Raw genomic sequence first — 25499 nt, forward strand, 5'->3', positions numbered from 1 at the left:
TGAATTATTCTTAATTGTTTTCATTATACTGAACATCGGTTCGATTTTATCGGATTTTTCTCATTTTCTGCCATTTTCCAAGATAAAATCGATTGTATGCTATTTATTTTCAGCAAAATGGTAAAAATGGAACATATCTGAAAAATCGAATAAAATGAAAAAAATCGTTTGAAAATCGTCGAAAATCGGCGCTGGAAACGGCTAACATCTCTTAAAATGTTATGACGTCGCGACGCCACGTCGAAAATTTTGACAACTCTTCCAGGTAAACAATCGGCTGCGTCGACCGAGGCGTCGGCCATCAGCTGGTCGCTCAGCAGTAAGAATATTGCTGGAATTAGCGATTGCAACAATGGATTACCTCGAAAATATGGGAAATGTTATTATTGAGAAGATGTATTTGCAATATAATATCATACTGAGCATAAAAATAGTGAGTAGGCTATGTAAACAACAGTCACACTCGTGAACAGCTGTTGTTTATAAACAAGCTCCAACCTCGGCTCCAACCGGAAGAACAGGGAGAACAAAACAAAATCGAGAAAATGTGACATTTTTGTTCAGGGATGTGCATCGATTTTGTTCGATTGTATGTGGATAAGGCAACATTATAATCGATTTTATCGGATATTTCGGATATGGTTGATTTTAATCGATTTTCTGTTAATTTCTTCAGTTTTGTTGAAATTATGAAAATAATGTGATTCCTTGTAGGTTTTGGCTTAAAATCAACGATATCGGGAAGAGTCATCCCCCTCGGATTTTACAAGTTACTCACTTTATACTCACTTTTGATAAAAACCAAAGTTTACTCTAAAGTGAGTAAAGGCAGATTACTCTATTTTGAGCTGATGCACTTTGTTCCAAAGTGAGTAGAATTCTACTCACTTTAGAGTAGTTTTCAACGAGCGTGTATTATTACTATCAGTCGCTGCTTGGCTGATTCGTCATCCGCTTTCCAAACGATTGGCAGTCGCTGGCTGGTGTCCGATCTGGCGGTGGTAGGTTCGGTTGTATGCAAGGCTAGTAGTTCGCCATTGTTGTTTTTTACAAGAACGAGAGAGTGGCTTATTTTTTTGTGCTCTGAGGTAAGAAAACATATTCTAAATAAAGATTAGAAAGTTTTCGATAGTAAATTTTATCTACTCTTTGTTACAGCCCGGTGCCTTGCTTTTTTGCCGGAATAGAAGGAGCAATGATGATGAAGGTGGTGAACATCATTTTCATCAGTGACGGGCCGCACCAAAGTCGCCGATGGATGCCAATCGAATCTCGGCCACGTTTACCACCGAGGCTCCTCCATGTTCCCGTTTAACATCAGTACAACCTTGAGCACACCGACACCGACCCCACATTGGTATGCTATGGATGCCCCAAATTGCGCAGAAGCTCATCGCAGGGACTACGCCGATTCTTTAATGTTACCCACCTCTGTTAAAAGTGTATTTTTTAATCTCTTTTCAATAAATGTTAAGAAATAAATTATTTTTAATGTTTTATTCAGTGAAAAGTCCAATATATCCATTTCCCAAATAAATCTGTTCTGTATCTCATACACAATTCAAATTAAATTCGTTTAATAATTGTACTAAACTCATCAGAAAATTAAATGGAAAATCATACGTTTTTGGAGAAGTGTATCATACGGTTACAGGATGACTGCCATTCGGGTGGTTGTCATCCGGAATCAAAGTCATTCGTTTGGTTTGTCATTCGTCTAGGGAATGATGTTTGTTAAAGGGCGTGTGCGTATTGCTTCACATACGATTTTGGGAGGATATTTTGGTTCAGTGTACCTAAAACTGGAAGAGTTGGCAAAATTTTCGACGTGGCGTCGCGACGTCGTAACATTTTAAGAGATGTTAGCCGCTTTCAGCGCCGATTTTCGAACGATTTTTTTTTCATTTTATTCGATTTTTTCAGATATTTTCAATTTTTACCATTTTGCTTAAAATAAATAGCAAAAAATCGATTTTAACTTGGAAAATGGCAGAAAATGAGAAAAATCCGATAAAATCGAACCGATGTTCTGTATAATGAAAACAATTGTGAATAATTCAGAAAATGAAACAAAATTACGGCTTATCGCACGGTAACTGAAGCAAATTGATTACTGTCGACCCCCTCGCTTCAACCCCTTTTGGGTCAGCTTCCGCACCGATAGCAAAGCACTGTCGAGGTCGGGGACATATAGCACATCTTTGAACACTATTTCCGAAACAACACCTTTGTCGTCGACGCATTTCACCACACCTTCCCCTACGCCAGCCGAAGTGGTAGTTGAGCCATCCGCTAGGACCACTCTGATTTTGACGTTCTCGTTCAGCTCGGTGAAAAAAGCCTTTTTGTTTGTCATGTGGGTCGAACATCCACTATCGACAAACCAACCGTCCTTGCTTCGCTTGTCCCCAGCCATGAAACAGATTGTAACGTCAGCTTCAGCCGCCTGCTTCGCTTTTGGTCCGCCTTTCTTTCCGCCCCGTGGGGGCCGATCGCTTTTCTTCTCCTGCTGCTCTTGTTGTTTCAACTGACGGCAGTCGCGTCGAAAGTGGCCGGGTTTTCGACAGTGATAGCAGACTTTTTCTTTCCGTCCACCGCTCTGCAACTTCAACGCATTTTCACCAGTGTTTGTCGAACGTTCCAATCGCCGCTGGTGTTCATCGAGGAGTTTCTGCTTGACCAGTTCTATCGTTTGATCACCGTCGGGGCGACTCTCCATAGCAGTCACCAAGCCCATAAACGAGTCGGGGAGACTCCGATAAATCATGGCGATCTTCAGCGGAACCTCGAGTTCCAGACCGGCACAGGAAAGGCGGTCAAATAGTTCCTCCAAATCGACTAAATGTTGCTCGACATCGCCACCTTCCGCCATATTCAGGCTGCAAATACGGCGCAGGATTGACACGCGTGACGTCATCGTGGTCTTCTCGTGGAAATCCTTGATTCGAGTCCACGCGTCCTCTGCCGAAACAGCCCCACGAATCAGGTTTAGCTGACTGTCCTCTACGTAAAGCGCGATTGCGGCGTGCGCCTTAACATCCGCCCTGGTCCACTCTGGTGTGACAGGCTGCGGCTGAGGATCACCAACTGCACACCACGTATCTTCTCGTTTTAAAAACATCTCCATCCGGGTCTTCCAAACTTGATAGTTTTGATTGTTTAGCCGGGCGAAAAGAAACTTGTCACTCATCTTGTTTTGTATCACGAAGCAAAACCAAGAAACACAACCAAAACAAAAATCTCTGTCCCGCACTAACGCACTTGTGCAAACGAAACTCACGGCTCACGCGAAAAGTTTTCTTGCACCAACACTACCGGACAGTACCCGCACGAGAAAAAAAACTTAACCTCAAACTAGGTTCCACCGCAGCAACTAGCTTTCCTTGTCCAGAACGCGTTTTTCTTTTCCACTCAAACCGGGTCCATAACCTGTGGGAAATACCGGCACCCGACACCCAACAGGACACGCAGTGGACAGCCCAATCAGCGAGACGACGGAACGGAATCACCTTGGGACTAGCGCGGAGTGAAAGTAAAAACCGAACTACAGGACGTACGTGGTTGAAAGATGTTTATTGCGCGAAAGTATACATTGGATGTAAAAATGTGTTGTCACTTCTTCTCTCTCGATCATTGTATTGTGTATTCAGTTCAAAGTTGGATTATCCCGACTGTTTGTGAAACTGTTCAGAACAGTCGTCGAATATCGAGGGGATTCTCGATGTATTCTACAGAAACCAATTAATCAGCATATTTGTTCAAGCACATCATTATTTCAAACGTATAGGTCTTCAGAATAACAAACATTAGCAATTATCCTGGAAATAATATAAATTGCATTTATTAAACCTCACTTTAAATCATTTAAAACATTAATTGCAAAAAAAAAAAAATATTTTCAGGAATTTGTTGAGTGATAAACATTGTATCTGAACACCCCCCGATTTCCGCGCTAAAAAGCTGGCGGCTTGGCTGCCGGCAACAGCTGATCAGGGCGACCTATTAGCTGTCCTTGTTCCACCAATTGAATGTTTTTGAAAACGCGTTTGCGCGCGAAATCTTTCTCGCTCATTTCTGCTGTCAAATCCGTCACCGACTGTTTCACCGACCGTTTGAAACACCGACTGTTTCGAACGGTCGTGAACAGTTTGGAACTGGACGGTCAATAGTTGGTAGCTCTGCAGCGCAGGGGCGGCGTAATGAAAAATGTCACCCCCATCTCTCTGCTTTTTCGTAGTCGCGAATGAGATATGTTGACGTTGATGACAGTTCTCAAACGAGTTCTCAAAGTGAAAAATTTTCAAATCCCTCGCACTCCCTCGCGATTTTTTCTTTGCGCGTGACACAGCGTTCTTTTTCAGTGAAAATCAAAATTATTTCGGAAAATTACCAAGGTAAATCTTAAAATTTATGTACTTTTAAAGTCATTGTAATTCGCTATTTCTAGCTCCCCAAAAAAGCCGCAAAAATGACCGAAATATTAAGCCACTCCATCAAGATTACGAAGTCCTCAGATGAGCGTTCTTGCCCCTCAGAGGACCACAAGCGACGCATCCGGAAGATGATTGAGGTGACCCACTCGACGCGCTATATGAAGTACGTCGAAGGCGACGATGAACCAAATGAAATGGCTTTGGTCCCCAGGCGCCCGATCCGTAATAATTTTGCCTCCACCATGGCCGTGATCGATAACAGCATGGGAAATTTTCAAGACACCATCGGATACGACAGGGCACGGTTCGGGTCCAATTGCCGGAAGATGGCCCAACAGTATTATGCGGGGCGCATTCATAAGATGAACAAAAAGGTGAAGAAATGTGCCAAGAAGGCGGCAAAGTACAGAAAGGTGGATGGCAAGGTGAAGCACGAAAAGCGAAACATGGTTAAGAAGCTCCAGGACGTGCTGGAGACCAGCCAGAAGAAGCGCGAAAAACGGGAGAAGCTGCTTGCGAGTCTCATGAAAAAGATGGCTGGAAGTGCATCAGTAGTGATGTAGACCGTTTTTGAAGTTATTGAAAGATTCAATTCAACCCGTTAATCAAAAGATTAACAAATAATAACATGCGAGTAAGGAACTATTAAATAGTCAATTAATAAATAAAATTTGTTTTGGAAATTTATTTGAGAAGTCATACGTTTTTACTACATTTAGTATAACACATAATCCACTAAAGTGCTATGTCGTGATTGGATGGGATCGAGAACGATCCATTTACCGAAACGTTGTCTTCCGCCACGCGTCCTTGAGCCGAAAGCACGTAAGTGCCGGCCGAATTTTCCGGGACCTCTTCCATCACGCGTCCGTTGAAGTTCGCTGTACGGAGGTCCTTAACCTGTGATTCGTACTTCCGAAGCCCAATCTTCCATTGCTTAGTCTCTATGGCTGATTTGACATCCTTGAGTTCGCTATCTTGTTCAGAAAGTGTCTCAATTTCATCCCAAGTAAGCTCTATCGCACCAGCATCTAGCCAATGCAGTAAATGCTTATCGTCCACATCGTCGTCAAAGGATTTCTCAGGAGAGTGCTGCACAACCAGCCTAGAAAGAGCGTCGGCCAGGTTCAAGTCTCCCGCAACCCTGCATACCTTGAACGAATAGGGCTGCAGCCTTAAGGCCCAAGATTCCGGTCTGGTGACGGCTCGTTTTCCAATCCTGTGCAGCCCCCCGAAGATGAATTCATTTGCTTCAGCATCGGTCCTAACAGTGAATGGAATTTCTGCCGAATCTCCAGAAGAGATTCTGTCGAATATCCAGAAGAGATCCTGTCGAATCTCCGGAAGAGATTCTGTCGAATCTCCGGAAGAGATTTTGTCGAATCTCCGGAAGAGATTTTGTCGAATCTCCGGAAGAGATTCTGTCGAATCTCCAGAAAGAATTTTTCCACACCCCAGACCATCGCCAGTGCTTCCTTTTGTGTCTGGGGGTACTTCTGCTCCGCAACGGTGAGGGTCTTTGAAGCACAAGCAATCACTCGTGGCTGGTGGTCTCCATAAAACTGCATGTCCATGTCCATGCGGCGAAGCGTCGACGTAAAGTTCCGTTTCATCATTGCTGCTGTAGTACCCCAATGTAGTGATTGTCTTCCAAGCGTCATTCGTAAGGGTGCTATTACACTCTTTGCCCAGACGCCAAATATTTGACCACTTTTGACAGATAAATTTTGGCAGGCTGTTTGGCTCTGTTTGTCCCTATTCGTTTTTCGAGAGTGACAAATATTTTTGTTTGCCAGGTACACCCGGTTTGTGAAATGGGAGTGTTCACGGTGCGGCTTCGGAGTCAGTTTTCTTTCCTCGAATGATATTATTCACCGTGAATATCATTGGCATTTTTCGAAGGTAGTCCGTGACATTTACCTTAAATATTTCTGGAGCTCGATTTGAAAAGGTCGTATGTGCTTTTGTCGATTAAAAATTCGATCAGTTGGATTCGCTTATTATAGCAAAAACCGTTGAAATTGAACAAAGTTGATACGTACAGCAGAATCATCACAAAACAGGCTTTCCGTTCCATCATTAAAAGTCTCCAAAATATCTTCTCTATTGCTACAATAACTAAAATAAACTGATCGAATTTTATATCGACAAATGTACATACGACCTTTTCAAATCGAGCTCCAGATTTGAAAAATATTGGTTTTTCCGTGACTTTCTTACAGAACTGGTCTAGCCGCACAAGTTTTTCATATACCATATTCTCAGGTTCAGCTTCTAAAATGAGCTGTAGGTGGTTGAATTAAGATATGACGAAATGAACTTTTCAGCACTGCAAGTTTTTCAGCACTTACAAGTTTTTCCAGTATATTCCTAAATTCTCAAGATTTTTTCTCAGAAATCTTAGAATTAGGGAGCTGAAGCATTGTTTTTGGATAACTTCTAAGCAACAACTAACGTTTACTTCGACTTCCGCCTTATAACTTTAACATTTCTCTTTGGTTGCCCTGGGGCCGTGGTTCCGGATTTTCCCCGGTGCCACTCCCATCGGGTCATATCCGATTCGGACGGGCCAAGCTTTTCCAGCAGCTGGTAGATGTCCAGCGACTGCCCATTGGGAATGCCATACCCCACGGCTAGCCCGTGCGGATTGGAAGGGGTTTTGCAGTCCATGTGCGATTCCTTCCGCAGAACGGTATCCACCTCGACCGTAGAAAAGAAGGCCACCGATTGGGGCAGGTCATTGAGACCCAGTCTGAAAATTTAGAATTGAAAAATTATGGAATATGGGAAGTTTAAAGATTCCTACCTTGAAGCGCAGAAAGCTCGTGTCAGCAGATTGGTCACATGCATGGCTAGCGCAGCTCGGTGGGCATACCGGTCCTCCACCAGGTACCGGACCTCGTCGTGAAAGCTCAAACAGAAGCGAATCCGATTGCCCATTAGCCAGCGCATCGAGACCAGCATCAGGTGGAGGAAGTCCACGGCTCCGCTCTGCACAACCCAGTTGATCCGTGTCGGTAGGAACCGTTCCTCGGTTCCCTCCTGTGGTTCCAACGCTCGACTCAGTCGACCCCCTAGGAACGGGGTGACCGGCGCCTCGGAGCCAGCGATCTCTTCCAAGCGGTTGAACATGGCACTTTCGGTTCCGCCTTCCCAGCGAGCCTTCTCGAACAGCTCGTCCACCGCCTTGTTGCAAACCTTGGCCATCTTTAGGGCTTCGTAGCCGGAGTAGCCTTTGTGCGGAAACTCATCCCGGAACTCCGGCTTGAGGTAGTAGAACTTCTTTCCCTTGGTCAGGGCGAACATCTTCATGGCTTTGGAGCGAGCTTCCGCTTCCGAGAAGGTCGGATTGAACTGCTTCAGCAGTCGTTCGGCAAAGTTCTGTCCGGCTCCGTAGATTCTGGCGTAGTTTATGACCTTGGCGTGATCTCGGGATATTCCAACGGCCTGCGCGGTGACACTGTGCATATCAGTTTTGGCCGCTTTCGATCCACTCAGGGTCATCCAACCTAAGGGTGTGGCCCCGTGGATCCCTGCCGCATGGCCATCTCCTAATACCGAGGCGATCCACAGTTCCTGGCTGTCTACGTCGGCGCCGACCATCTTGTACCCCTTCGGAGCTTGGACCATTGCACGCATCTCGCTTCCAATGCGTTCCCTCTGCGCGTTGCTCGCCGTCATCCAGGTTGGTTCCATCGCCCGCCGCGTCAGCGTTCCGCAGACCACAACCTGCGGAATTATCGCACCGAAGTCTTTGTCCTCGTCTCGCAAATGTTTCGGTAGACAGTCCTTTCCCAGCCAGACCACCAGCTGTCCGTTGATCCGGTCCCGGTTGTTCCTCCAGTAGGACAGCATCTTGGCAATTTCCACAACCCGTTCGGCCGTCTTCCCGTCCCCAGCCAGCACGTTCTCCGAGAACTTGTTCAGGAAGTCCTTCGATAGCGGATTGCCAACTCTATGTGAAGGTCCGTCTTTGTGGGGTAGCTTCAGAAAATAACAGCACTCCTCCAAATCCAAATTGCACCAAATCCCGGTTCCCTTGTAGGCGTTGTTCGTCTTGTCCTTCCGCAACCTCCGGTAGTAATCCTTCCGGCTGATGTTCTGCTCCACATCCCGCCACAAACTCCCGAGCGCTTCCTGACTTTCGCCGGTCGATGCCTCCGGATTAATTTCCAGAACCGGGCATGCCGCGGCCAGCTGTTCCAACGGGATCATACCTCCTTCTTCGGCGTCTTCCTCGCGGCAGAATTTGTGCGGCACCAAGAAGCCCCAACCCTGACCGCGGATGAAATGCAACGGATAGCCCTCCCAGCACAGCCGCAGCAGCTTCGGAGCTATCTGCATTCCGGTGCCGATGCTGTTCGGCCCCGGGGACCATTCGTCTTCCGTTGGTTTCTGGAATTAAATGAGATGGAAGTTATCCTGGAATTAAGTTTACAGAAACTGGTTTTAGTTCTACTCACCGAGCACAGACTCCGATACCAAGCCGGGTAACCCGGAAGCAGTGGTCGTCTCACCGGCAACCGATCCTTTGTTTCGTAGAGATAAGCGAACTTTTTCGCCAGTGGATCTTCATCCTCCTCTTCAATCACCGGAACTACCTTCTCCTCCACCTTAACTTCCTGCTCAGTTTTCTTCTTCCGAGTCGACACCTTTTTGGCCGCCTTCATTTTCAGTTCCTGCACGCTCCAATCCTGATCCCACAGCCACAGATCTTTCTTATACTCGTCCTCGTGCATCAGCCGACAAGCTGCATCCGCTCTCTGAGCCAACAGATGCTTCGCCTCAATGTCCAAATCCTCGTACGCCAAATCCGACTCCTGAATGTATCTGGTCCAGTTGCTGTTGACCGGCAGATAAGCATTCCCTATTTCCAACATTCCGGCCAACGTGGCCGGATGAGGAAACCGCTCCAGGAACAATGGAAGCAACTTTTCCAGCACGCCCTTCGTGGCCATCACGTCCCCTGCGCAGTAGTTCATCAAACTCTGAAAGTTCTCCCTCACATCGGCCAGCGTTCCCTCCAGGAAGATATTCCGCTGCTCCTTGTCCAATTTCTCTCCGCAGTAGAGCTGATACACATCCGCCAGATTATTCAGCGAACTCTGACTGCTCCACCCCAGATCCTCCAGGGGCATCTCCTTGCTCGATTTGAGCATAGCCCTCTGATAGCTGGTCACGCCGCTGACGCAAACGTGCAAGGACATCGTGTCTACGAATCGAAGTCCCGTCCCCTCTAGCCAGTACTGCTCTCGGATCCGAGCCCGATCGTACGATACGTTGTGACCTACAACGACTTTTGGAACCTGGAAGCGAACATCCGATCGGCGATCCCGGTCGCTCGATTCCATCGGGATCAGCTCCGGCAGCTGATAGCGGTGGCCCTCTCCGAATGGTACCTGAAATGAATCCATGCAATGAATACGGAAAACAAATTTAGCTTCTATAACTTTCATAGCTTGCTAACTGAGATGACTACAGTCTTCAGCAAAGTTGTTCAGTTCAGCTTCTTCTAGATCCGCAAGTGTTTCTCCCACCAGCATCACCACTCATCAATTTGCTTTTATGGAACACCTAGCATTAGATTTGTGGAGTACTGTGGAGTACGTGAACGTTAAAGTGGAGTTGGCAGAAAACGAATGACTGGTTACGACATGTTCAGGCAATTCTTGGCAACTGAAGAAGCAACCTTCAATCGGGCACCACAAACCACAAGACGATAAGCGGGCGTTGAAAATACTGGAGGAGACCACCAGATGAGTAGACGAAGACGAAGAATTTGAAACTGGGCTGCTGTGGCGATATGAAGAACCGTGACTGCCGGATAGCCTCTCCAAAGGCGGTTCAATGAATGGTGGCTCCGGAGAGGAAACCGGCAAAATACAGCTTTCTTGATAGAAAAGCCAGGGAACTAGTAGCAGGGTACGTTGAGAAACTTCTGCAGAGCAAGAGTCTTCGAATCTGGGCCGCGTATGGTAACTGCCACTAGGAGTAGTACGTAATCCACGGAAGCCGGAAAAGGTTAGGCTGATTTAGAGTGTCGCCGGTAGACTGGTATCCTTCAACGACAGAATTGTTGTGAAACCAATCATAGTAACAACCCATTCCTATGCTAGTTAAGATTGGACGTCAAATTAAATGTTCAATTCTTTTCAAACCTAAGTATGAGCTAGTTTTTATCATTGCAACAGGTTATGGGCCTAAAGGGCGAACACGAAATTATTGCGACACCGAAAACCAAAATTTTAGGGTAGTTTTGTACATATGTTTACTTCAAAAATCAAAAGAAAAGTTGATTGATGGAGCCTTGAGTGTAAAGCTGAACGCATTTTCGCTTGATGCCCTCCATCAAAGTCTTTACCGTGTCATCCGGTACCAGTTTCACAGGTTTTTTTCATTTTCTTAACATGTCCTTCTCGTCTTTGACTGTCTTCTTGCTCTTCCGACGTTCCCGCTTCATCATGGCTCAGTACTGCTCCACCGGGCGCAGCTCCGAACAGTTTGGCGGATTCATGTCCTTTGGAACAAAATGGACAGAATTTGCCTCAAACCACTCCAGGACACTTTTAGAATAGTGGCATGATGCCAAATCTGGCCAAAATAGCGGAGCTTCGTCGTGCTGCTGCAAGAACGGCAAAAGGCGCTTCTCGAGGCACTCAGATTTGTAGATCTCGCCATTTACTGTGCCCTTTGTCACGAATGGCTCACTCCTCAGTCCGCAAGAGCAGAATGAGATATTTGGAGGCGAACTACGACATTTTCTTCTTCTTAAATTTGTCGTCCACATCGAACTTCCTCTTGCCGGAGAAAAACTCCAACCCCGGAATTAGCTTAAAATTGGTTTTTATATACGTTTCGTCGTCCACCACACAGCAGCCAAAATTGACAGCATCTCCTCGTAGAGCTTCCGTGCCCGAGTTTTAGCCGTCGATTGTTGCCGCTCATGGCGGTTTGGGAAGTTTTGTACCCTACGTAGCTCTGCGACATGCCGATCTATTTAGCCAAATCACGGCTTGAGACGTTGGGATTTGCTTTAATCATCCGCTTCACCTTTCCCTCCGTGTTTTTGTTCTCCGGTACCGGTTTCCTTCCAGCTTCTTTGCCGTGGTCCAACGTCAACCGCTCCCGGAACCGCTTCAACACTTTAGAGATGGTTGAATGGTGAATGTTCAGGACTGGTCAGGTAATTCCAGGTGTTTGGAAAGAATTTGTTCTCTCGACTCGCATTGGTTGACCTCCATTTTCGTTGAATCGAAAAACACGACTTCGAGTTTGACAGCTTGTAAACAATACACATCAATGAGAAAGTGTGCAAAATTTAGTTGATTTTAACACAATGGTAAAAATGTGTCGCAATAATTTCGTGTTCGCCCTCTATCCCCGAAACGTTTTGATGATTTTTCAAGATTTTTTCTGAACCGTTTGTCGATTAAGATTATCAAGTTGAATTCCGCCACAGCCGGATCCTCAAGCGCTGCAGAATTTCCTGGAGCTCAAAGTTCTCTGGCGCGTTGTGAAGCCGAAGATGAAACACGGACGGAACCTACGAAGCCGTAAACGCAGACAAGGACCGCAATGCTAGAGCGAAGATCATCTTACGATCTTACTCCTTGATCTTGATCCATTCAATTATGTTCACGTTAAGGAAGCGACGTCGGCGAGTAAAGTTTGGTCGAAGCTGAAGAGGGCATTTGAGGATTCGCGACAAACCAGATGAGTCGGGCTCTTCCACAAACTGATCAAGACGGACGTCACATCATTGCCGGATCTGTCTGCGAATCTACTATCGGTCAACTAGATCATGAAGAAGAACCATACCGTCAACTTCAACAGCGATGGGTGCAAGGTGATTGACCGGGACGGCGATGTGATCCAGAAATTCTTTAAATATTTTTAAAAAATCATCAGATGATCCTAGAGAAGTTCTTGGGTACATCCCTAAAAAGATGATTGAAGAAATAATTAAATTTCCGAATGAATTTTTGAAGAAAACCTGAGAGGAATTTCTGGAGAAATAATTTGAGAAATTCCTGGAGCAATCCCTGGAAAAATTCCCGAAGCAATCCCAAGAAGATTTCCTGGATAAATCTCTAAAGAAACACCTGGATGAATCCGTGGACCAATTCTTACAGGAATGCCTGGAGGAAGCCCTGTAGAATCCTTGGAGGAATTTCTGAAAGTCTACCTGGAGGAATTTTTGTATAAATTATGCGAGGAATACTTAAAGAAATATCTGAAGACATCTCATGAGGATATCCTAGAAGAAATCCTAAATAAATTTCTGAAGGATTCCTTGGATAAAATTCTGGAGGACTTCTGAAAGGAATCCCTAGAAAAAAAATCAGAAGAAATCTCTTGAGGAATTGCTGGAGGAAATTTTAGAGAAATTTCAGACGGAATTGCTAAAGGAATCCCTGAAGCAATTCCTGGGAAAATCTTTAGAGAGAATCCTGGAGGAACGCCTGGAGAAACTTCCGAACAAATTCCTGGCGTAATTCCTAGAAGTTTTCTAGGATGAGACCCAGCACGAATTCCTTAAGAATTTTCTTGGATGAATTCTCAGAGCAATCGCTGGAAAAAAATCCCAGAGAAATTCCTGGAGAAATCTCGAGAGGAATTCTGAGAGGAATTCCTGGAAGAACGCTTGGAGGAATTTCTAGAGCATCCTTCCCAAACTCTGTTTTCGCGGTGCACCAGCCATTTGCAGGCTCGCTAAAACGAGAAGAAAAAGCATGCTTGTGATACGTTGGGGCGCCGCGAAACCCGAGTTTGGGAAGCTCTGCTCTGGAGGAATCTCTGACAATATCCGTGGAGAAATTCCTGGAAGAATCCCTGAAGCAATTCCTGAAAGAATCTCTGGAGGAATGTCTGGAGGAATCCCTGAAAAATTCCTAATAGTATACCTGGAGAATTTCCTGGAAGAATCTCTGAAAAAAATCAGAGGATTTCCTGAAGAAATTCCTGAGGAATTGCTAACATAGTTTCTGGAGGATGTCCAGGAGCGATTCCTGGAGAAATTTATGGAGGAATTCCTGAAGAAATTTATGGGGTATTTTCTGGAGAAAATCCTGAAGGAATGCCTGGAGGAATTCCTAGAGGTATTCCTGTGGGAATTGCTGGAGGAACCTCTAGAGGAATTCTTGAAAGAATTACTGGATGAATTTCTGGGAGATTTCTATTTCTGTTATTTTTCAATTTCTGAAAAAATCCCTTGAGAAGTTCCTTATGGAGGAATTTATGGAGGAATTCCTGGAGAAATCCTCGAAGGGGTTCCTGAAGGAATTTCTGGGAGAATCCTTGAAGAAATTTGTGTAGAAATTCCTGGATAAAACCCTGGAAGAATGCCTGTGGGAATTCTTAGAGCCATTCCTGTGGGAATCGCTGGAGGAAGCCATGATGAAATTCGAGGAATTTCTAGAGGAGTTCTTGAAATAATTGCTGGATACATTTCTAGAGGAATCTCTAGAGGAATTCTGGGAGATTCTGCAAAAAAAAATACCGTAAAAAAATCCTGGAGGAATTTCTAGCGGAATTTTTGGAAGAGTTCCTGAAGAAATCCTCGAAGGAATTTCTGTAGGAATCCCTGGGGGAATACTTGAGGAAATTTGTGGAGAAACCTTGGAGAAATCTCTAGAGGACTCCCTGAAAAATTGCTGAATGTATTCCTGGAGAATTTTTTGGAAGAATTTCTGAAAAAATCCCTAGAGGATATGCTGAAAGAATCCTTAGAGGAACTGCTGGAGGAATCCCTGGAAAAATCCCTGAAGAAATTCGAGGAGAAATCCTTGGAAAAATGCCTGAATCAATTCATGAAGGAATCTCAGGAGAAATACCTGGTGGAATCTCTGAAAAATTGCTGAAAATGTTCTTTAAGAATTTCCTGGAAGAATTTCTGAAAAAAAAATCCCCAGAATATTTTCTGGAAAAATCCTGGAGAAATTGCTGACAAAATTTCTGAAGGATGTCCAGAAGCAATTCCTGGATCAATTCCTAGAAAAATTGCTGGAGGAGTTCCTGAAGAAATTCTTGGGGTAATTCCTGAAGAATTTCCTGGAGGAGTTCCTTTTGGGAATTGCTGGAGGAATCCTTGAAGGAATTCCTGGAGGAATCTTTGGAGGAATGCTTGCAACGATTATTGGATGAATTTCTAGAGAAATCTCTAGAGAATCTCTGTGAGATAATTATGAAAAATCCCCTGAGAAATTCCAGGACGAATTTCTAGATAAATTCCTGGTGGAATTCTTGGAGAAATCTTCAAAGAAATTTCTGAAAAAATCCCTGGGGTAATCCTTGAAGAAATTTGTGGAGAAATCCCAGAAAACATCACCGAATAAGTTCCATGAAGATTTTTTAGCGGAATTCCTAAAGGAATCCCTGAAGCAGTTCCTGGAGAAAAATCTGAAAGAATTCTTGGAAGATTTCCTCTGAAAAAAATTCTAGAAGGCATCCTTAGAGATAATCTTGGAAGAACTTTTGAAGAATTTCCTGGAGAAATTCCTGGATGAATTGCTGACATAATTTATGATGGAATTCCTTGAGTAATTCCTGGTGATATTTCTGGAGAAATCCCTCAAGAAATTTCTGGAGGAATTCCTCGAGGAGACCCTGGAGAAATTCCTGGATGGAATGCTGGAGGAATGACTGCATGAATTTCTGGAGGTACCCCAGGAGAAATTCCTGAAGGAGTCCCTGGAAGAATGCCTAGGAGAATTCCTGGTGTTTTTTTTTCGGAGGATTCCCTGAAGTAATTCCTGGAGAAATCTTTGGAGGAATTCCTGTAGGAGTCTCTGAAAAACATCCCTGGAGAGTTTCTGAAAAAACTCCAGAAATAATCCCGGAAGCAATTTCAAAAGGAATTCCTACGGAAATCCCTAAACAGTCCCTGAAGGAAGTGCTGAATTAAGTTCTGAAGGAGCTCCTTTAAGAAGGAACAAGGAGGAATTCCTAAATGAATCCTAAGAAAAGTTCCAGGGAGGCTCTTTGAATGATTTTTTAAAATTAGTTGTTCCCGAAAGAAACACAGAAGCAATTCCTGAGTTATGCCCTGCAGAAATTCTTGGAGGAATCCATGGAGGAATTCCTGGAAGATATCCTAGAGAAATGCCTGTAGTGATTAACGGAGGAATCTCGAGAAACACTCCTGGATGAGTCTCTAGAAGAATTCCTGGAGGAATATCTGGAGGATTCTCTAGAGGCATTTCTGAGGGAATCCCTGGAATAATTCCTGGAGCAATCTCTGAAGAAATTCGTGGAGGAATCCCATCCCTTGAGAAATTCCTGGAGGAATCCCAGGAATAATTCCTGAAGAAATTGCAGATGGAATCTTTGGAGAAACACTAAAAGAATTTCAGGAAGAGTTCGTGGGGGAACTCTTTGAGGAATCCCTGTAGCAGTTCCTGAAGAAACCCCAGCAGGAATCCCGGAAGCAGTTCCCAGAGGCATTTCTAAGGAAATCCCTAAACAGTCCCTGGAGGAAGTACTGGAATAATTTCTGGAGGAGTTCCTGAAAAAATTCCAAGAGGAACTCCTGAAGTAATTCTAAAAAGTGTTCCTGTGGGAATCCTTGCAGGGATTTTTAAAATAATCTCTGGAGTTGTTCCTGAAACAAACACAGAAGAAATTCCCGGCTAAATCCATGGAGGAATTCCTGAAGGAAAACCTGGAGGAATCCCGGAAGCAATCCCATGCGGAATTTCTTTAGGAATCCCAGGAAATATTCCTTGACAAATTCTTGGAAGAGTTTCTGTAGGAAAAAAAAATGAAGGAATCCATGTCTGCAATATTTTTTGTCGAATTATTGTTGGAATCTTTGGATGGACTCCCAAAATAATATTTGTACAATGTTTTAAGGAACTCCTGGATCAATTATTAGCTAATCTCTGGTAAACTTTCCTGTAAGGGTTTCTGGAAGATATTCCTGGTGAAATACTACATCTAATATAGATACCCCAGGAGAAATTCCCGGAGGAGTGTCTGATGAAACCCGTACAGGAATTCTTGTAAAATTGTCTAGAGCAATCCATGATGGAATCACTGAAGGAAGCTATGGACAAATTGCAGGAGGAATTTGTCGATGCATCCTTGCAGAAGTATATGTAAAAATATCTGGAGGAATTATGGACGAATTGTAAGCATTCCTTGGGACAAAGCCCGAAACAATCACTATCGGAACCCTGCAAGATGCCCATGGAAGAATTCGCGGAGGAGAAACTCCTGGAGAAGTTCATTGTGAAATTTCTGAAAGAATCTCTAAAGAAATTCCTGAATAAATGCATGAAGGAATTTATAAAGGTATCCTTGAAAGAATTCGTAAAGAAAAACAGGTATTTTGCTCAATAGAATGATGTTTGTTTGAATTGAATACTACTGAAAATTCGTGAAGTAGTAGCACATATGTAGCTGCACTCTAGAGCAGCATATGGTTCTACAAAGTCCTTCCTTATCCCTACCGCAACCGGTTCCGGCATATCTGGAAAATTTGGCATGCTGTTTTTGTATTCCATAAATAAACATCACAAAATTTAGCCATTCAATCAAGTTGTTGTTTGGTAAAATTCTATGATAAGCTTGAAGTGGTTCTCTTGAAGAAATAATTGGCGAAACGTCCTTTGGTTCTCGAGTAAAAAAGGTTTGATAATTGTGGATAAATTTTAACACCTTAATTATTACAATGTTTTTTTTTTACATATTTTTTCTGGAACTCTGAGTTAATGATAATCTTTGAGTTGACTCAAAAAAAAATCTGATGGCCAGGGGGAGGGGGTGATTTTTATTCTGATAATCACAAATTATCCCCGAGATTCCACTAGGGATTCCTCCATTATTGATTTATCAAGAAATTCCTTTAGGTGCTTCCCCTGGATTCTTTCAGAACTTTCTTTCGGGACTTTTTCGTTGCTTTCTCATGGGATTCCTTTAAGTATTTCTTCCGGGATTTATCTCTGCAATTTCTGCAGAGTTTTCCTCAATGATTCTTCCAGAAATTTCTCCTGGGATTTCTTCATTGGTTCGTCCAGAGATTTCCAAGACTCCTTGACACTTGACTCCTCCCGGGATTCCTGTAGGGTTCTCTGCCGAGCTTCCTTTAGAGATTCTTTTCCGGATCCTTTCATTGATTTCTCTCGGGATTCATTCAGGGAATTGTTTCAGGATTTCTTTTGGGACATTTCCCAGGATTCTATCAGGCAATTCTCTCAGGATCCCGTCATTGATTAAGGAACTCCTTGTTTCGGGATTTTTTTTGGTGATTCTCCCGGGTTTCCGTTCAGGATTTCTTCGAAAATTGCTCCCGAGATTCCTTCACAGATTTCTCTCAAAGTTCCTCTAGGGTTTTTAGATTCCTTCATTGATTTCAGTCGCATTCGAACTCTTTTCAATGCACTTTTAGACATTCGCCTCATAATTTGAATAGGTATTGCTGTGGGCATTCTTCCTGAATCGTATCAGGAATGCCTTCCCGGATAAAAACTGACCATAGGGTGTTTGGTGAAAACCATTCCTGCACCATACTGTGTACCAGCTACAATAAAGTGTATTGTAATGAAATGGTTCGCTATACTATACATTTACATTGGATTTTTATGTAAAAATATATCATACTGTTTTTCTTACGTTTGAACCATTCACTTTTCCGAAACATTATTTTTCCGTGAATTTTTAATTATTTATTCAGTTTAAGATTTTTTCCGTGCTTTGTTTTGTTGATGTTTGTGACTTTTTTGATGCAAAGGAAAGGAAAGAGAAAAAAGTGAATAAGTTGAAACATCAATTTAAAGTCAATAACATGTTTAAATCAGTGGCAAACCAGATGTCCTAAGAACTGCAGGTCCAAGCAGGGTTCCAAGAGATATGGTATGGTATGGTAGGTGTGTAGGGTGCGATGAGAGAAATACGAATGTAGGCCAACCCGGAAAGATGCAGGTCAGATTACCGTAAATCAGTGGATGAGAAAGACCAGTCTTGTAAACATTCGACATTTTTCATCACCTTCATTTCGATGCCGCAGTCGGGTGTCAGCTTGCCCTGTTACATTCATGCGCTACCGTTACCTCTTACACACAACACGAGCGGTAGGACGAAGATCAATAAACATAGAAAAGGGCCAAATTAATGTCGTCTGACACGATGACATTTGTCTAATTCTAGCTTTTCGCATGGATTTTAGCCAATTCCGATTATGAATGTTAATATTAGTTTATTCTTGTTTGTTGCATTGAATACAACACACATATGGCCATCACAGCTCTCATTGTGGAAGAAGACAGGAATAACAAAAGCCGAACCGTCTCCCGAAGACGCAATCGTGGTCAAGTGCATTCGTTTGACATTTTTGTTTCGTACGGTAGTTTGATTGCTTGTGTTGCGAATGTCGGAGACAAAGGCAGCCGAATATCGACGAAAAGGTGTGAATGACTGTGATCTCTAATAAGACTGGACTGGACTGAACACTGAAATGACTTCTAATATAGGTTCGTCTGCTGGTTCGCTTTTCAACCTAACTTATATTTGAATCGAACTTGACAGTTTTCTCATGAGTTGTTATGTATTTCAAACTGTAGTCAAACTGGTGCCTCAATATTGCAATAACGGTTAAGCACGCTGTAATGATACTTATGTACCTCGTCACCCACTTCATGCAACTACATTAGTGGTCTAATAACACTTAGCGTGCTCGGCATAGTTCCATCATGCCGCTCAAAGTGTTGCCACAAATAATGCTTAGTTTGCAAAACCCAGTTATCGGGCTGGTGGGGCATGGGAGCCTAAGCTTCAACTGTTAATACAATCAGAGACTACTCAGACTTAGACGTGGGCAATCCTATATATGAAGGGTTATCGAAAACGCTCTGGAGAATTTCCAAAGCGCATTCTTATAAATCTAGTAAGCCTAAGGTGCCATTAACAGGAGGAAAATGACAAGATAATATAACAATATATGGTTTATGTAATGTAAGACAATACAACATAACAAAAGAGAACCATTCCAAAACCATTTGATTAAATGTATAACCAGTAGTGAAATTACAATTAAAAACAATTTATTTACGGTACATTTTATTGTTTGAAACCATTCATGTACCATACAATGTACGGTATATTTAAACCCACGTATCAGTATTTTGAACAATTCATTAACAATAAAATGTATGGTTTTGCAAAAAAATATATATGGAGAAAAATATTTTTTTATATTGTTACGATACTTAACAACCTGTATAATATATTGTAAAAATCTTATTGACAATTCACGGTATAGGTGTCTACATTACATCTTATTGTTTTTGTATTTTTTATTTTTACAGTGGTGTCTATTGTAAGAATATGGTTCTAAATAGTACTGTTACAATACAACGTTCGGTTTTTCTACTGTATTTTTTATTCGGGTTCAAACATTTCTATCGTGATTGCTTCTTATTTACACTCAAAATAATCCAAACGTCAATGCTACGTGAAAAATCACGTAAGCTGCCCTTTTCGTCACTCAACTCAGATTTACTAGACCCACATGGCACTCACTGATGTTTGTAGTAAGAGCTACGTGATTTTTCACGTAGCATATTTTTCCGCCTACTTTTCACGTCAATGCTACGTGGTTGTTGGGTGGAAATGAGTGCTCCACTGCCACTCAGGAATGTAAACAATAATTTCTAACCTAACATTTTAGTTAGTAAGCAGCAGCAACAATCATCGCTTTGTCTTCTCGAGTATCTACAGGTTTTTCTATAACAATTTAATTGTTTTGTGGCTGAAAAGATTTTGCCGAATTTCAGGTACGGATAGCACCGACTAGAAGCACCGAGCCATGGAGGCCAGCGCATGCGGTGCGGAGTTCAAGTCGATTATTCAAAAAATTATAATAAATATTCATGTATTATGAAACATATGAACACATTATATAAAACGTTTAGCATTCAGCTTTTATCTACCGTAACATCACCTAATTCCTATCATTTTTTCGGTTCCTAATTCCGTTCACACAGAATTAGGAATTCACACAGATTAGGAATTAGGAACAGAAAAAAGTGATAGGAATTAGGTTATGTCCCGGTACAACTTTTGAACTGAAAAGTAAACTAAATAGATACCAGGCAATTACCATTAAAGGCGTCCAGTAAAACTTATCTTAACTTCCACGTAGCTGTTACGTGAAATATCAGTGACCTTGAGATACGAGGAATTGAGTTCCGTCACTCACAATCCACGTAGCTCACGGCGTGTGTATGGGAAAGGTTTATAACAAAAAATTGGGCATCGCCAAATTTTTCGCTATTCAAAAATAGAGACTTCCAGCTTTCATTTGCACGGTCCCTCAAAAAAATCCACCGAGGGATCTCGAACAACTTTTTCAGAATACTGTTTTTCCCCATACAAAATGAACGGTTCCAAATTAATCCCTATTTCTACTTAACAAACATATCCAATTTTTGTATGAAAAAGTTCCCCCGATGGAATATTTCGATGTTGGGCTTGAATGAAAGCTAGTAGCGTCAACTTTCACGTAACGTAAAAATTAGCGATGCCTATTTTTTTGTAATAAATTTCTTATACCAGACACACCGTGAGCTGTTACGTGGAAAGTGCGATGGAAAAATTTTACGTATGTTTTCACGTAACAACGACGTGAAGAATTTTAAGAGTGTATTTAGATATTCATTCGGCATTCCACCTGAGTAAGGGAATCCTCTCGGGGTTCCTTTCGGCATTTCTCCTCAGACTTCTTCAGGAATTTTCACTCGGATTTTTCAGGAATTTCTTTTTTAATTCCTCGAGGAAGTTTTTCCAAGATTTTCTAGGGGACCCCTTATGAGAGTCTTTAGAAACTACTCCAAGATTTTTTTGGGGATTCCTTCAATGGCTTCCTAAACTTCGCATATCGCGTCAATGATGTTTTGAAGGTGAAAGCCCTTTGAATTAAATCGAGTTCACAAAAATACCGAGGGTTCCTGAAGATAACCGATGGCTTAACCCTTTGGAGCCGGAGGGGTCATATATGACCCGGCGATGAAACCGAGTATAACAAACGTGTTCGAAACCAGCGAGGTTGCGTCGACAGCGGCGAAAAAAATCGGCTTCAAAAGGTTAAGAAAGAATCTAGGGATTCCGAGGATTGAAGAAAATGCTAGTGGTTCTAAAGAAAATGTTTTTGTCGTGTTCATCTCCAGAAGAGATAAAATTTCTCCAGCAACTCTTTTGAGGATTCTTCCAGAAGTTTCACCAAGAATTCCGCTAGGAGTTCCTCCGGGAACTCTAGAAGGTCCTTCGGGAATTCCGAGGGATTCCTCCGAGACATCCTCTAGGAGTTTCTCAGGGCCTTGCTACAGAAGTTTCACTGGGACTTTTTGTAGTACTTCCTCTAGAAATTCCTCTAAGAGTTACTTCGGGTATTCTTTTATGAGATCCTCCGGGATTCCTCCACGAGTTCTTCAATGAGTTCATCCGGGAATTCCTTAACAAATTTCTACGGGAATTCCTTCAAGAGTTCATAGAAATTGCACTGGAAATACCAGTGGATATTATCGGATACTCCAACAATTATTCTAAGAGTTTCTCCGGTAATTCCTCCTAAAGTTCTTCTGGGAGATCTTCGGCAATTTCTGTAGCAGTTCCTCCTGGAATTCTTTCAGGAGTTTCTTCAAGAGTTCTTCCGCAAATTCTTCCAATAGTTTCTCCAACATTCCTCTAGAAGTTCCTGTGAGAATTTCTCTAGGATTCCCTCCAACCAAGAGTTCCTCCGGGAATTTCTCTACCAGGTCCTTCGGGGATACCTTACCGATTTTTTTTCCGGGAATTACACTAAGAGTTTCACTGTGACTTTCTCTAAAAGTTCTTCCGGGAATTCGTCTAGGAGTACTTCCGGGAATTCGAATATCTTCGAGAACACCTTCGCGAGTTTCACCGGGAATAAGTTATCCAGGCTATTTCACCACGAGTTGCTCTATAAGTTTTTTTTCTAGAAGTTGCACTGGGTATGCCAGGAGTTTCCTCCGAAAACTCCTTCAAGAATACCCCCGCAAGTTTCTCTAGAAATTCTTCCGGAAATACCTCTTAAGTTCCGGGAATACATCCAGGAGTTTTCCTGAACGTTCCTCTAGGAGTTCTCCCAGGAATTTCTCTAGAAGTATCTGAGTTCATCCGGGAATTCCTCTACGAGTTCTTCCACGAATTTCTTGGAAATTCTTTAGGAGTACCTCCGGGAATTCCTCTGTGAATTCCTCAGGGAATTTCTTTACGCATTTCTTCGGGAATTGCTCTAGAAATTCTTCCGAGAATTCCTTTATAAGTTCATCCGGGAACTCATCTAGGAATACCTCTGATAATTTCTCTACGAGTTCCTCCTTGAATTCTTTTCCGAATTTGTTCGGCAATTTCTCTAGGAGTTCCTCCGGCAATTACTTTACTAGTTGTTCTAAAAGTATTTCTGGGAGTTGCACAAAGAATGCCCGGAGTTTCCTCCGGGAATTCTTCTAAGAGAGAGAAACATCAGAACACATCCTCTGCTATTGCAGTGCACTCACCCATTTTGATTGATTGATTTGTCTTTATTTAAGAGACTTTCAGCCCTTGGCTGGTTCGTCTCTGTTATAAAAATCACCCAACGTAAAAGTTCTCGGTTTTAAAATTCTTATTTTTTGGCCTGATCAACCAAGCGAATATTTTTGTTTTATAAGCGAGGGATCACTTGTACCTTGCTTTAATAAGGCCGATCATTTTTCGCAAGGGATGTCCTTGCGCCGGTAGCTCAAACATGTTTCCGTGACTGAAACTTTAACTGTCGAAAGCATTTTCATAATCAATGCACATCTTAGCAAATTTTGTGGGTTGTCCATATTCACCTACATATTTGTCATTGAGAATTAGGCCAAATGACGTTATGCCAAACAATTACCATAATAAAAACAACAAATAGATTCACTCACCTGGCTGCTCAAATTCGTCCCGACCCACGAATACCACCGTGTTGGACTCAAAGCCGTGGCCATCACCGGCGCCGCTCCAGCTTTAACGCACACCTCCACATCAAACACAAATGCCTGCTCGTCCGGGTAAGGAACCGCAGCAGCTCCCCGCTCCGGATCATAAACGGTCCAACCCGGCTGGTCGGACCACTTTTTCGGCAGAGGCGGGATCTTCCCACTGATCAGCATCTGGAGCAGATCCCTGTACAGTTGACTTTGTTCGCGTGCAATTTGGAGAAAGTGTTCCTCAATGTTGGCACCCTTTAGCTTCGGAAGTCGAAGATTAACGTCCGGTAGGACGTCCGGATTCGCGAAAGGAATTCCGTGCCGTGTTAGATCCTTCCGCAGTGCTTCAATCTGAGCTGCCGGCAGCGAATGTGACTTCCCGCTTGACGATCCAATTCTGAAAATCTGCTCGTACAACCCCTTGGACAGCAACTGGATATTCATCTCATTCAGTCGGGCTGCATTTGGTACCTCTCCGGGTATCGGCTCCTCCACAACCGCTTCCAATGGCCCCTCATTCACAGCTTCTTCTCCACCAGTATCACCAATTTCATAATCCGATGGACGCACCTTCAGTCGGCGAACGGTGCTGCGAGGGAAGATTTCCGTGCAGAACCTTCGAAGATGATGCAAGTGGCGCTGCATTGTTCTGGTGTGATTCTTTGGACATAATCTGCGGTAAAATCTAGCCAAACTAACGGTATTCGGAGTAAAGATACCGGTAATTCACGCACTGCCAGGATGTTCTAACTGTATTTTGTGTACACCGCCAGGCCAGGCGCCCACGCTTGTTTTTCGATTCGTTTGTTTTGGTTTCATCATTCGTGCGCTTGCCGCCGTTTGCTTGCACAGAGGGGCAAGAAGGGTAATAAAGTTGCAAAAAATGTTCAAATTTTTTAAAAACATTTCGACCTATCTCGACAATGATTTTTCATTGGGGCCTAAATGATTTGAAAGATTTTTCTTCTTCCCCTCTCTCTTTCGTTAATCACTTGACCAAAACAAACTAAAGCAGATCTTCCTAATGCAAGATCGCTGTCCCCTACGCATTTCAACTAAATAATCTTTGGGAAATTCATATTGCACTGTTCACACTAAATCGAACTGCACAGTATGAAAGTGCGATGAAAAGTGCAACCCTACCGATATTCTGCGAGAATCCCTCTCTGGTTTCCGGGAGAATCCCTCACTTGATTCTGGGAGAGTCCTTCTTAGGATTCTGAGACAATCTCTCTCAGGATTCTGAGAGAATCCCTCCCAAGATTCTGAGAGAATCCTTCTCAGGATTCTGAGACAATCCTTCTCAGGATTCTGAGACAATCCTTCTCAGGATTCTGAGAGAATCCTTCTCAGGATTCTGAGAGAATCCTTCTCAGGATTCTGAGAGAATCCTTCTCAGGATTCTCAGAGAATCCTTCTCAGGATTCTGAGAGAATCCTTCTCAGGATTCTGAGAGAATCCTTCCCAGGATTCTGAGAGAATCCTTCCCAGGATTCTGAGAGAATCCTTCTTAGGATTCTGAGGGAATCCTTCTCAGGATTCTTAGGGAATCCTTCTCAGGATTCTGAGGGAATCCTTCTCAGGATTCTGAGGGAATCCTTCTCAGGATTCTGAGCAGGGAGGGTCCAGGCACGTCAAACTCGAACAAACTACGCCTACCTAACATGCATCGAGCGGGCCTTCCCAAACAACACAATGCGATTTCAAGGACCACCCCCATCGACAAAACAAACCGATTTCCAAGCAGGATTCGACTAGGCTTCTGGTCGCGTTGCCAGTCACACTAACACACTCGCAAAAGATGAACAGTAGGCCTACCTTGCCGCATGCGGGTCCCCTGATTCTGAGGGAATCCTTCTCAGAATTCTGAGGGAATCCTTCTCAGGATTCTGAGGGAATCCTTCTCAGGATTCTGAGAGAATCCTTCTCAGGATTCTGAGAGAATCCTTCTCAGGATTCTGAGAGAATCCTTCTCAGGATTCTGAGAGAATCCTTCTCAGGATTCTGAGAGAATCCTTCTCAGGATTCTGAGAGAATCCCTCTCAGTATTCTGAGAGAATCCCTCTCAGGATTCTGAGAGAAACCCTCTCAGTATTCTGAGAGA

The 25499-nt window shown here is 43.2% G+C and overlaps 3 protein-coding genes across 4 annotated transcripts in view; 1 reads left to right on the forward strand and 2 right to left on the reverse strand.

Moving 5' to 3' along the window:
• LOC109408938 (uncharacterized) overlaps nucleotides 1-25499 on the reverse strand; it is a 463030-nt gene that overhangs the window by 354216 nt on the left and 83315 nt on the right. The window lies entirely within an intron of this gene.
• LOC115256676 (uncharacterized) lies at nucleotides 4244-5128 on the forward strand. 2 transcript variants are annotated; one of them, XM_029855578.2, is made up of 2 exons: nucleotides 4244-4394; nucleotides 4461-5128. In XM_029855578.2, the coding sequence occupies exons 1-2, from the start codon at nucleotides 4244-4246 to the stop codon at nucleotides 4994-4996; spliced, it is 687 nt and encodes a 228-aa protein (XP_029711438.2). In that variant the 3' UTR covers nucleotides 4997-5128. The 2 variants fall into 2 exon arrangements, with proteins under 2 accessions (XP_029711438.2, XP_029711437.1); XM_029855577.2 differs by having other exon boundaries at nucleotides 4254-4394; nucleotides 4448-5128.
• On the reverse strand, nucleotides 6749-24186 carry LOC109433598 (DNA polymerase subunit gamma-1, mitochondrial). The gene is made up of 4 exons (XM_019710037.3): nucleotides 23351-24186; nucleotides 8897-9832; nucleotides 7240-8828; nucleotides 6749-7185 (listed from the first exon to the last, which is right to left on the reverse strand). Exons 1-4 carry the CDS (start codon nucleotides 24038-24040, stop codon nucleotides 6891-6893), a joined length of 3510 nt encoding a protein of 1169 aa, XP_019565582.3. The 5' UTR covers nucleotides 24041-24186; the 3' UTR covers nucleotides 6749-6890.

Source organism: Aedes albopictus, chromosome 1, assembly GCF_035046485.1.
Source record: "Aedes albopictus strain Foshan chromosome 1, AalbF5, whole genome shotgun sequence".
Lineage (NCBI taxonomy): Eukaryota > Metazoa > Arthropoda > Insecta > Diptera > Culicidae > Aedes > Aedes albopictus.